We start from the raw sequence: 14187 nt of genomic DNA, 5'->3' as shown, positions 1-14187 counted from the left end.
TGGTGCAATTTTATCCAAACTTTACAGGAATGATCGTACCAAGTCTAGTTGTGCACTGTCTGTCCGTCTGTCACAAACTTTGTCCCAACATGAAATTGGCCATCATGAGGCGACACATGTGATTACTGATCGCTCTTGTATTAACAATGAATACTTAAATATAACCCATATGTTTGTATCATTCTGCTAATATGAAGCTCATAGAGAATTTTTTTCCTGCAGTTGATGTCCCAGCATGCCTACATCCTAACAGGAAGTGTTACCGTTAGCAACCTAAATGTTCTGGTAGACAAGGTCTTAAATCTGACCAATAGGCTGCAGACGCTTTTTTTAGGACTTGGAAACAATGATCTCTCTCTAATAAAGCAGACGGAACTGAAGGCCTTGACCTTTAGATTAGGGTCAACTTTGGCCAACTCACAAGAGCTGGCTACCCAGATGAAAGCGCAGGATGTGTATACAAACTACCTTTGTGGTTTACAAAAGTATGTTTACTTTTTTTTAGTTTTCTCAAAACCTTTTATAGAAAAGAGTTGTCTTTCTTGAATATGACATTCAATGAAGCTAGCAAGAAAATTAGTTGTTTTAAGATTCTGATATAAAGAAAGGTCAGCTTACAGTTTATAGTCTAGCTCAATATTTGGGACTTAAGCCACACATTATCTCTATCAGTACTTAATTTGTATATACAAGACATAAATTTATATTTTTCCAAAATCACATTTACCAGAGCAAAGATATTTGTCTTGTAGCATCACCTTATGGTCCTCTTTAAATGTTACATAAACCATGCCCCTAGAATCAAAATTGGCCCCACCCTGGCAGTCACTTAGTATATATAGACTTATAAGAAAATACATTTAAATCTTGTGGCAAACTTAAATGTGCAGACCTTTGCCTGTAGCTAATTTCTTCTCTATTTCATTAGTTTGACCTTTTCTAGCAATCAATCTCAAGTGAGCGATCTTAGACCACAATGGCCCTCTTGTTTTATTTATCCTGTCTTTTCTTTCAGGTTTTTAACATATACGGATTCCCATACAGACAGTTGCACGTCTTACCTAATCTCGGAGTTAGTGAATCTAAAAAGTAACCAGCTATCAAATGTACAGAATGTGCTTCATTCTGCCCTAAAACTTGTACGTCCAGTCACTTGCATGTTAATGAATAAAGTGAGGAAGGCATATGCTGTTATTCACGAGCCATCTAAAGTGTCGGATAATCCTATCAAATTTACTGCAGGGCTTACAGCAGCGGTCTTATTAATTGCCGATATTGAAAATGTGTCCCGGATTGAAAATGTCAGAGTTCAGGTGAGTGAATTACAGGGCATTTTTTGTCAAAATTGTGAAGGGGCCTGGACCTGTTCATTTTGTGAAAAAAGCGTGATTTGTAATTAAATTGTGAAAAAAACATTGCATTAGTAATACATATTATTTGGCATTTAGCAACATTATGAAACCGGAAAATGTCTTCAAGTCGGTACTTTAACCCGCTTAACATGTGCTTAAACCATTTAAATTGATTAAAACCATTTCTGTGTTCTTGAAATTGGCGTAAACCATGATTAACTGGAGGGTAAACAATGTATTTCAAAGACAAAGTCCCAATATTTTGTGAAATTTCTTTTGAAATTGTGAATTTTTTTCGGCCACTTTGTGAAAAAAAGTGCAATTTTGAATTGTGAAGGGGCCTTATATCGGCCCCTTTTATAGAAGGAAAAAAAGCCCTGAAATATAAAGAATTTTATTTAGTACATGTAGCACTTATGCTTTTGATTTCTTTATTTGGTATCTAAGAACTTTTCTGTACTTTATAATATAAATTTATTAAATGTATATGTTGTTAGTGCAGTGATGGGTTAACTTCTTATATGATTTAATAGGAGATAACCCATTTCTGCACTAGGGTGACAATGTGCCATATACATGTATAGTACATTTCCACTTTGATCAACATTATCTGTTTCCTCCAATAACTTCTTGTACTGTTGATATATTAATTTATAAAGAGCTATGATTTTACCTTTAACCAATAACAATAGAATATTTTCATTTCAAATCCTAAAGGAACTCCACAGATTTTTTTTTACATGACGGCGTTTGATAAAGTTGTGCACAATTTGATGTAGCTCTGAATGTGCAAATTTCTGTTCATTCTGTCACTCAGTTTTTCCAGAATAATATTTTTCAATTATGGAAAATCACTCAAATGAAAAAGTGTTTAAACATTATTGTCAGCTTAAGAATCACAAAAAAAAAAATCTTGATTTTCAATTTAATTTTAAGCATATTTCTATTTTAAAGCATCATGCTAAATTTCATTAAAATTAAAAAATTGTATTAACAAGTGAAAAATTGTGAAGTGAGTAAAGAAAGCAATTAACACATTGCAAACAGGCACTTACAATTCACATAAATTACAAAAGAGAGATCAAAATATGCAAAAATAGCCCTTACTGAGTTAGTCACATGGTAGAAATAAGCAGAGAAATACTGTATAAGCAGTCATAAATTATTACTTGAATCTTGCATCTTTTTTACTTTTCTTAAAATCATAGTACATTTTTCTCAAGTTTAATTTTTAGCTCACCTGTCACAAAGTGACAGGGTGAGCTTTTGTGATCGCTTTTCGTCCGGCGTCCGTCCGGCGTCCGGCGTCCGTCCGTAAACTTTTACTTTAAATGACATCTCCTCAGAAACCACTAAGCCAATTTCATCCAAACTTCACAGGAATGTTCCTTTGGTGGTCACCTTTAAAAATTGTTCAAAAAATTTAATTCCATGCAGAACTCTGGTTGCCATGGCAACCGAAAGAAAAAAACTTTAAATATCTTCTTTTAAAAAACCATAAGAGCTAGAGCTGAGATATTTGGCATGAAACATCTTCTAGTGAGTGTCTACCAAGTTTGTTCAAATAAAAGCCTTTGGGTCAAAATTGGCCCCGCCCCGGGGGGTCATTGATTTTCCCTATATGCATATAGTAAATACTTAAAAAATCTTCTTTTAAAGAACCCAAAGAGCTAGAGCTAAGATATTTGGCATGAAACATCTTCTAGTGAGTGTCTACCAAGTTTGTTCAAATTAAAGCCCTGGGGTCAAAATTGGCCCTGCCCCAGGGGGTCATAGATTTTCCCTATATGCATATAGTAAAAACTTAAAAAATCTTCTTTTAAAGAACCCAAAGAGCTAGAGCTAAGACATTTGGCATGAATCATCTTCTAGTGAGTGTGTACCAAGTTTGTTCAAATAAAAGCCCTGGGGTCAAAATTGGCCCCACCCCGGGGGGTCATTGATTTTCCCTATATGCATATAGTAAAAACTAAAAAAAATCTTCTTTTAAAGAACCGTAAGAGCTAGAGCTTAGATATTTGGCATGAAACATCTTCTAGTGAATGTCTACCAAGTTTGTTCAAATAAAAGCCCTGGGGTAAAAATTGGCCCCGCCCCAGGGGGTCATTCAGATTTTCCCTATATGCATATAGTAAAAACTTAAAAAATCTTCTTTTAAAGAACTCAAAGAGCTAGAGCTAAGATATTTAGCATGAAACATGTTCTAATGGGTGTCTACCAAGTATGTTCAAATAAAAGCCCTGGGGTCAAAACTGGCCCCGCCCCGGGGGGTCATTGATTTTCCTTATATATATGTATAGCAAAAACTTAAAAATCTTCTTTGAAAAAACCCAAATAGCTAGAGTCTAGATATTAAGCATGAAACATCTTTAAGTAAATATCTACAAAGTTTGTTCAAATAAAAGCCCGGGGGTCAAAACTGGCCCTGCCCCAGGGGTGTCATTGTTTTTAACTATATGTGTATAGTAAAAACTTAAAAATTATTCTTTTAAAAAACCCAATGAGCTAGAACTTAGATGTTTAGCATGAAACATCTTCTTATGGGTGTCTACCAAGTCTGTTCAAATAAACAAATAAAAGCCCTTGGGTAAAAATTGGCCCAAGGCGGGGGGGGGGGCTATATACAGGTGAGCGACCTCAGGGCCATCATGGCCCTCTTGTTTTGAAATCGTTTGGCTCATCTAGAGGCATTGACCTTAATATCCCCAGTCGATCTATAGGCAAAGTTTATACGTAAGGCTTTTGAACCTCAATGGAGCTCCTTTGTATAAGTTTATTGAATGTTTATGAATTAGTACATGTTTGACATTTAAATCTGCTGAATTAAAAGCTGCAATGAGCTCCAAACATGAACGTCGGGCTGACCCGCCCAGTACTGGTGCCATAGAAAGATCATTGTTATAGCCTGTAGGAAAATGGTGATATATACATTTTTAACTGAATTTTAATACAGTTCATTTGTCTCAAATTGTCTGTTCTCATTTTGACTGTAAATTTAGGTAAAGTATCCTGATACAACTGTAGCATTGACCATACCTTCATCACATGATGTCCGTAAGAGAAGTGCCCTCGGTCATAGACTAACAACACATGTTCTTCTCTCACATGGGCACTGGTCAGGTAACATATTTTCATTGTTATAGTTATAATCTTGATTATAAATTGCAGCCAGAAGATAGTTTTGCTGTAGAAAATACATCTTATCCCTTAACATGCTGAATATTTTAAATGGACTTGTCCCACTTCCATTTTTAGCTCACCTGTCACAAAGTGACAGGGTGAGCTTTTGTGATCGCTTTTCGTCCGGCGTCCGTCCTTCCATCGTCCGTCCGTAAACTTTTACTTTAAATGACATCTCCTCATAAACCACTAAGCCAATTTCATCCAAACTTCACAGGAATGTTCCTTTAGTGGTCACCTTTAAAAATTGTTCAAAGAATTTAATTCCATGCAGAACTTTGGTTGCCATGGCAACCGAAAGAAAAAACTTTAAATATCTTCTTTTAAAAAACCATAAGAGCTAGAGCTTAGATATTTGGCATGAAACATCTTCTAGTGAGTGTCTACCAAGTTTGTTCAAATAAAAGCCCTGGGGTCAAAATTGGCCCCGCCCCGGGGGGTCATTGATTTTCCCTATATGCATATAGTAAAAACTTAAAAAATCTTCCTTTAAAGAACCCAAAGAGCTAGAGCTAAGATATTTAGCATGAAACATGTTCTAATGGGTGTCTACCAAGTTTGTTCAAATAAAAGCCCTTGGGTCAAAATTGGCCCTGCCCCAGGGGGTCATTGATTTTCCCTATATGCATATAGTAAAAACTTAAAAAATCTTCTTTTAAAGAACCAAAAGAGATAGAGCTAAGATATTTAGCATGAAACATGTTCTAATAAGTGTCTACCAAGTTTGTTCAAATAAAAGCCCTTGGGTCAAAATTGGCCCTGCCCCAGGGGGTCATTGATTTTCCCTATATGCATATAGTAAAAACTTAAAAAATCTTCTTTTAAAGAACTCAATGAGCTATGGCTAAGATATTTAGCATCAAACATGTTCTAATAGGTGTCTACCAAGTTTGTTCAAATAAAAGCCCTGGGGTCAAAATTGGCCCCGCCCCGGGGGTCATTGATTTTCCTTATATGTGTATAGCAAAAACTTAAAAAATCATCTTTGAAAAAACCCAAATAGCTAGAGTTAAGATATTAAGCATGAAACATCTTTTAGTGAGTGTCTACAAAGTTTGTTCAAATAAAAGCCCTTGGGTCAAAATTGGCCCCGCCCCCGGAGGTCATTGATTTTCTTAATATGTGTATAGCAAAAACTTAAAATCTTCTTTGAAAAAACCAGGGTTCCCGCTGTCGCTCGCCAATGGCGCCAAATGCGACAAAATATTAATTCTGGCGCATAAAATCTTTAATTGGCGAATTTAATTGGCGCCAACCTAAGATAAAAGCATGCGACAACTAGTACACTTAAATGTCATAAGCGGCCGCGTCAATACATAAGCAACCTAAATGTGAAAGGTCACGCACTATTAGTTTGTTTATCAAACTGTATAATCGGGTACCGTATAATCAATTATGTCATCAATTGTGTGACACTTCGGGAACATGTGAAGATGAAAGTGTCAATGTGTTAATTGGAACAATTTACGTCTTTCATTCTCTGACTTGGAGCACTGATAATAACATGTGTGGTCAACAGGTGTTAGTAGCGAACAGAGAAGTGAAAGATCGTCTGTTATGTTGACAAACATTGAACTTTAGGTAAGTCAACTGATTAAAAATAATTACAGTTTGAATATTAAATCGGATGACAATTAAAAGAATAATTTCACTAATTTATTTATTTTTTTTTTTATTTATACATTTTAGGAACATAGCACATGATACAAAATATAAAATCATACAGAGATAACATAATTATATAAATCATATACATGTGTATATAAAATGAGATCATAAAACTGCATAAAAGAGCACACTTTTGTCATAAAAAATAAAATAAGAAGTACTATGCACCTATGGATAGCCCATTAAGCTAAATGCTTATTTCCAATGGGGTCCATAGAAATAAAAAAACAACATAATTTTAACCCTTTCCCCCCCTAAGAAAAAAACAAACAAAAAACAACAAGATAAAAAACTAATGATTGATCTAAAGCCAGTCTGTTTACTGCAATGTTAATATTTTCATATCTGAATGTAAAGTGCTGAAGTGTCTATTCACATGCAAACCCTATTAAAATAAACAATATTTTTCATTGTTAAAAATACTTAGTATTTATTTCATTTTTTGTTCTCATTGATTTTTGGATGAAGTCAATTTTTAGCTCGACTATTCGCAGAATAATCGAGCTAATGCAGTCACCCATTTGTCGGCGTCGGCGTCCCTGTGGTTAAGTTTTTGTATGTAAGCTGGTATCTCCATAACTACTGAAGGGAATGGATTGAAACTTCACACACTTGTTCTCTGTGATTATCTAAGATGATTGGCACAAGTCCCATAACTCTGATTTGCTTTTTTTCATAATTATGCCCCTTTTTCGACTTAGAAATTCTTGGTTAAGTTTTTGTATGTAAGCTGGTATCTCCATAACTACTGAAGGGAATGGATTGAAACTTCACACACTTGTTCTCTGTGATTATCTAAGATGATTGGCACAAGTCCCATAACTCTGATTTGCTTTTTTTTCATAATTATGCCCTTTTTCGACTTAGAAATTCTTGGTTAAGTTTTTGTATGTAAGCTGGTATCTCCATAACTACTGAAGGGAATGGATTGAAACTTCACACACTTGTTCTCTGTGATTATTTAAGATGATTGGCACAAGTCCCATAACTCTGATTTGCTTTTTTTCATAATTATGCCCTTTTTCGACTTAGAAATTCTTGGTTAAGTTTTTGTATGTAAGCTGGTATCTCCATAACTACTGAAGGGAATGGATTGAAACTTCACACACTTGTTCTCTGTGATTATCTAAGATGATTGGCACAAGTCCCATAACTCTGATTTGCTTTTTTACATAATTATGCCCCTTTTTTTAACTTAGAAATTCTTGGTTAAGTTTTTGCGTGTAAGCTGGTATCTCCATAACTACTGAAGGGAATGGATTGAAACTTCACACACTTGTTCTCTGTGATTATCTAAGATAATTGGCACAAGTCCCATAACTCTGATTTGCTTTTTTACATTATTATGCCCCTTTTTCGACTTAGAAATTCTTGGTTAAGTTTTTGTATGTAAGCTGGTATCTCCATAACTACTGAAGGGAATGGATTGAAACTTCACACACTTGTTCTCTGTGATTATCTAAGATGATTGGCACAAGTCCCATAACTCTGATTTGCTTTTTTACATAATTATGCCCCATTTTCGACTCATGAATTCTTGGTTAAGTTTTTGCATGTAAGCTTGTATCTCCATAACTACTGAAGGGAATGTATTGAAACTTGAAGAGTTTGTATCTTTTCGGACAATTTTATGTATTCATATAGGTAAGCATTATTATACTCAATGAAACACCCTTGTGACAAATTTTCGAATAGTCGAGCGTTACTGTCCTCCGACAGTTCTTGTTAGTAATGTTGTTTTTTTTTTATTTTGTATCTGTAGGTCACCAGATTGTCGGGTAGAAGCTGGGAAAGATCTTGGCTCAGTCCAGCCTGTGAGAAGAACTGCTATACTGGCAAAACAGTGGAAAATAGGACCTCCCATGACTAACTTAACATGATGTTTTTGATTACATTTATGCATGTGTATTTATTTAAATGGAATTTGAAAACCACATAATAATATGTCTATATTTTAGATAATAAACATGTGCAGCTGTAATAAAATGAAATATTATAAATATGTGTTTGTAATCATAATGATATATAACTGCTAGCAAATCTTAGCAAAGATAGGCATGTCTCCCTTGCAGAATTATTTGGCTCCAACTTTGGAGCCATTGGCTTCAACTTTTTCTGATTGGCGAATTTGGTGGCGCAAACTAATTTTGACCCAGAGGGAACCCTGAAAAACCCAAATAGCTAGAGTTTAGATATTAAGCATGAAACATCTTCTAGTAAGTGTCTACAAAGTTTGTTCAAATAAAAGCCCTGGGGTCAAAACTGGCCCGGCCCCATGGGTGTCATTGTTTTTAACTATATGTGTTTAGTAAAAACTTAAAAAAAATCTTCTTTTAAAAAGCCCAATGAGCTAGAGCTTAGATGTTTAGCATGAAACATCTTCTTATGGGTGTCTACCAAGTTTGTGCAAATAAAAGCCCTTGGGTTAAATTGGCCCTGCAACGTTGGGGGGGGGGGGGGTTGGGGGGCCTATATACAGGTGAGCGACCTCATTTGTTTGGGATTGTCTATTTTCAAATTTAGGGATATCATATCAATTTGAATTTTTTGTCAGCCAACAGTATAGAGCCTGGTCAGGCTGCACGGATGTGCAGGCTGGCCTGGCTAATATTACTGGTGGCAAAGGCTTAATGCTTTTGGTTCCAGCACTTTAAGGGTTAAATTTTGAGTGTGTTTTGCTGTAATAATATTGGAGATGCACAGTATTAAGATCAACGAAGGTCGTATACCTGAACATCTTAACAACATACCTTGCAGTCTTATACTTCAGCACATTTATGAATAAAAATGTACATGTATTTCTATTCTAACACATAATAGGGTAGAGGGAAAGGAAACATTTTAGACTGTAGGCTACTCTAAATTTTTACAAACAGTTTGTCTTTGGTTTTACATAGGAAAGTCTTTGATAGTGTAAGATGATATGTCAGTCGTTTTTATGATTTTTTTCGACATAAGATACGTAGATTCAGTTTAAAATGGAGTTTTTACTTTATTTTTATGCCCCCACAATGTGGGAGCATATAGCATTGCACTTGTCCGTCAGTCCGTCCGTCCATACGTCCCGAAATCTTGTGAACGCAACTCCTCTTAAAACCGGATGGCAGATTTTGCTTAAACTTACGGGATGGAACAACCTTAATGTGTAGATGGTAGTAAAGGAAGGAATTTTTTGCTGCGGCCAAATTTAACAGAATTATGGCCCTTTGTTGATTTTTTCACTAGATACTATGTAGAAATTTTGTGAACGCAACTCCTCTTAAACCGGATGGCAGATTTTGCTTAAACTTACAGGGATGAACAACCTTAATGTGTAGATGGTTGTAAAGGAAAGAATTTTTGCTGCGACCAAATTTAACAGAATTATGGCCCTTTGTTGATTTTTTCACTATATACTATGTAGAAATATTGTGAACGCAACTCCTCTTAAACCGGATGGCAGAGTTTGCTTAAACTTACAGGGATAAACAACCTTAATGTGTAGATGGTAGTAAAGGAAGGAATTTTTGCTGCGACCAAATTTAACAGAATTATGGCCCTTTGTTGATTTTTTCACTATATACTATGTAGAAATATTGTGAACGCAACTCCTCTTAAACCGGATGGCAGATTTTGCTTAAACTTACAGGGATGAACAACCTTCAGGTGTAGATGGTAGTAAAGGAAGGAATTTTTGCTGCGACCAAATTTTACAGAATTATGGCCCTTTGTTGATTTTTTCACTATATACTATGTAGAAATTTTGTGAATGCAACTCCTCTTAAACCGGATGGCAGATTTTGCTTAAACTTCCAGGGATGAACAACATTAATGTGTAGATGGTAGTAAAGAAAGGAATTTTTGCTGCAACCAAATTTAACAGAATTATGGCCCTTTTTTGATTTTTTCATTATATACTTTGTAGAAATTTTGTGAACGCAACTCCTCTTAAACCGGATGGCAGATTTTGCTTAAACTTCCAGGGATTAACAACCTTAATGTGTAGATGGTATTAAAGGAAGGAATTTTTGCTATGACCAAATTTTACAGAATTATGGCCCTTTGTTGATTTTTAGTTTTCAACTTGTGGCACATGTAGTCCAAAAAATATTTGACCTAGAGTCATAAGATTGACAGAACAGTGGCGTGTGGGGGCATCCTTGTCCTATGGACACATTTCTAGTTTTACATAGAAGTATACATTTCTCTAGTTTTTACATTTGCATCAGAACTTTGTTTTATGTCCCTTTACATGTGGAACTAATGTTGCTTATTTTCATGCTTTAAGGTTCTGTCACATTTTGTATTCATTCCATTTATGTGAATTGCCATTATGTACACTAAAGAATACTTAAACCATGATTTTTACTTTATTTCAATTAAGTTTCAAATTAATATTATAAACAAACACAGATGATTCTTGCCTTCAAAAACATGCTTATTTTAGTGAACATTTTTAAAATATATGAAAATGTAAAATATTGTCAAATGAATAAAGATAATAATTTACACAGTGCAAACAACATTTAAAATCTATGAAAGTCAGAATATGCAAAAATATAATGTACTGTCAAGGTAGCGCAGTAGAAATCTGGTGACAGATAATGCAAAAACAATTATTTATCGCTTATAATATGTAGATTATTTCTTAAATTGTGAATATTTTGACTTCCCTTAAAATCTTAGTACAGTTTTCTCAAGATTGATTTTCTTGAAATATTTCAAGCATGCAGCTTTAATGTTTTCTTTCTTTGTATAAAAGTAAGAGAAAATTTGTTCTCCAAATTTTTTAAAGGGGATAAAGGTGTCTGAATATAAGGCAGTATTTTAACTGACAAACATTTCCTTATTTTATATCTCATTTTTAATTGAATTTTTGTTTTGCATTTTCTTGTTTCAGAATCGTGCACAGTTGAAATAGGTCTAGTGATTCTTTCATCATCTGCTGCCAAAACAAAGTTCAAGACCAAATCAGCCTCCAGTAGTGAAGAAGACAGTAATGTCATAGAACTCTGTAAACCTGTGAAAGTTCTTATCTCACCTAAACCTCATAAAAGATAAAAGTAGAACAAATGTGAACATTATAGTAAAATAAAACTTGAAAGTTCTTATCTCGCCTAAACCTCATAAAAGATAAAAGTAGAACAAATGTGAACATTAGTAAAATAAAATGTGAAAGTTCTTATCTCAATTGAAAGAAGAAAAATATGAAAATAAAACACTTTCTGTAAATGTAAGAGCTACATGTATAAAAATAATTGAAAATGTGAACAAATAGACAAAGAGGAATATCACAGTGTTATACATTTCACATTTCTTTTTAAAGAAATAGAGAGCTGAAGCTTATCACAAATAAAGCATGCTAGTGTCTGATATTACAATATTTATCAGGCATGGCTTAGAAAAATTCTAAAAATTCTATTTGTATCGAAGGTTCATTAGTTAAATAACTATTTTAAAACTACTAAAAGGTAAAATATTCCATACTCTTCATTTTATTTCAATATGACTATATTGATGAGGTGTCTGATTAAGCTAAGGGTGGTTGATAAAGGCACATGAATCAATGTTATGACATGATGTACGTGAAAGTAATGCAAGGCTCTCAAAATGTGAATACAGAGATGGAGTGTGAAAATATCAACGGAAAATCTGACTAGGTACCTAATTCATATAAAACTTTAGGCAATGTGTGAATCAAATATGGTATCTTTGTAAACTTTCAATGTCAGTTAATACATTGAACTTGAACAGATGTAATTGTCTTCTTCCCATGGAACTTTTTTTTTCTCCTGTGTTAAAAACTATAGAAATATTTAATAAATACATTGTATTGTATTTTTAAACTTGTCATTTCCCTATGCCTTTTAAGTCAAGAAGATAAGAAGAAAATAAATGAAAATTTACTGCAATATTTTCATTATATTACACTGTTAAACAAGTATTAGTGTGATGAATAAAATAGTAGATATTTTCAGTTTTGTATTCATGAAGTCTTGAAATACCTTTGTTACTTTGACTTTGAGAAATTACTTTAGAATAAAAGATGCTGACATTAAGCCCTAACAGGTTTTCATGGCAAATATCTGATTAATAAATATATTCAAAAAATGTAATCTGTATTCCTTTTTCTTCCAGGTTTGACTCTCCCTATTCTGTCAAGTTGTTTCATGTCCATCAGAATAAAATGATATAATATGAATTTCTCAAGCAAACAATAAAAAAAAACAAGGAATAGACTTATAAATGCATCTTGTTCTGTGAACTGTATAAAGGTCAGAGTAGGGATCCAATCATAATCATATCATAATCATATCATAATCATATCATAATCATATCATATCAAGCAAACAATATAATGTAATTAAGTCATTTGGCTGCTTTTTGAAATAAAGCGTCTAGAGTGAAATCAAGACTAAGTTGTGTGTTAAAGTTTTATTCCAATTTTCCGTATACAGCATTTATACAGTTTCAGCAATATTTCAACATTACTTTCTGTCCTGGTGATGAGTAATGGGAATTTCTTTATTTTCTTCCAATGTACTTTAGAACTTGCACATAACCTATACAACCAAAGCCAATTTTTATACAAGATGCATTTATAAGTCTTTTTCCTTTTTTTGAAAAAAATTATGCTTTTTTGCAAAATGCACAGATCCCTGACCTGTCTAATTCTAATTATCAGATAAGTGGAAACAATAACAATTTCTCCACAACCTATTTGTTAACAAAAGAGCACAAGTCGATGTTTGTGGTTAAATCTATTTCCTTGTCGACATTTCAAAAAATGAAATATTGCCGAAGTATACTGTAGACTTTTTAATTAGCGGGTGACAGTCTTTTATAAACATTTATCAAACGCTATGTTTCTGCGATAAAGCTACCAAATCTTCACGCATTCTTCAAATGAAATTGCCTTACGTGATCTTTATTTACTCGATTCATTGCTGAAGAAAAAAATGTAAGAGACCGAAGTAGGGATATGGCTAAGAAGTGTATTACGTATTATGTGTATGTATGTAGTCTATGCCTAATGAGGGTCCATCCGCCCGTAAGGGCACAAAATGTCAAGTACAGACCCCGGACAAGTCACCAGTCATGCCCTTAAAGAGTTAATTCTGAAGCACAAAGTGGTGGTAATTTACCTCCATGCAATTTTCACGGAGTTTTAGCCAAAGATGAATTTTCAGCCAAAAGTAGGTCACTGAACGGCGGTCAATGAGAACCTAAATGTACAGTAACCTGAGACAATATGAAATGGTAGCCCTGAAAAGTGCTGTTGGTGCCAGCAAAAGGACTGCCGTTCAAGCTCATGCACCCTAGAACGTATTTCACATATTGCAAACGGCAATTACAATCCACGTAAATAACAAAAGAGTGAGGTCAGAATGTGCAAAAATAGTCTTAACTGCAGTAGAAATATGGTGGGTAAATAATTATTTCAAAATCAGACATTAATGACACATAACATGTAAGTTATTACTTAAATCTTGAATGAGTTACATGTACTTTTTAGCTCACCTGTCACAAAGTGACAGGGTGAGCTTTTGTGATCGCTTTTCGTCCGGCGTCCGTCCGTCCGTCAGCCGTCCGTAAACTTTTACTTTGAATGACATCTCCTCATAAACCACTAAGCCAATTTCATCCAAACTTCACAGGAATATTCCTTTGGTGGTCATCTTTAAAAATTGTTCAAAGAATTTAATTCCATGCAGAACTCTGGTTGCCATGGCAACCGAAAGAAAAAACTTTAAATATCTTCTTTTAAAAAACCATAAGAGCTAGAGCTTAGATATTTGGCATGAAACATCTTCTAGTGAGTGTCTACCAAGTTTGTTCAATAAAAGCCCTGGGGTCAAAATTGGCCCCGCCACAGGGGGTCATTGATTTTCCCTATATGCATATAGTAAAAACTTAAAAAATCTTCTTTTAAAGAACCCAAAGAGCTAGAGCTAAGATATTTAGCATGAAACATGTTCTAATGCGTGTCTACCAAGTTTGTTCAAAT

At 34.2% G+C, this 14187-nt stretch overlaps 1 protein-coding gene across 1 annotated transcript; it reads left to right on the top strand.

Annotated features, from left to right (window-relative positions):
• Nucleotides 1-222: 222 nt before the first annotated feature.
• On the top strand, nt 223-11350 carry LOC132714012 (integrator complex subunit 4-like; the record flags this gene model as incomplete). The annotated part of the gene is made up of 4 exons (XM_060696747.1): nt 223-485; nt 1016-1313; nt 4352-4472; nt 11080-11350. Coding segments are annotated over 4 exons (843 nt in total), but the record flags the coding sequence as incomplete, so codon positions are not given.
• Between the last annotated feature and the right edge of the window lie 2837 nt (nt 11351-14187).

The sequence above is a fragment of the Ruditapes philippinarum genome, unplaced genomic scaffold (assembly GCF_026571515.1).
Source record: "Ruditapes philippinarum isolate M1 unplaced genomic scaffold, ASM2657151v2 ctg19865_1_1_1_1, whole genome shotgun sequence".
NCBI lineage: Eukaryota > Metazoa > Mollusca > Bivalvia > Venerida > Veneridae > Ruditapes > Ruditapes philippinarum.
Note: the sequence above shows the minus strand (reverse complement) of the source record. Positions and strands in the feature narration are given on the sequence as shown.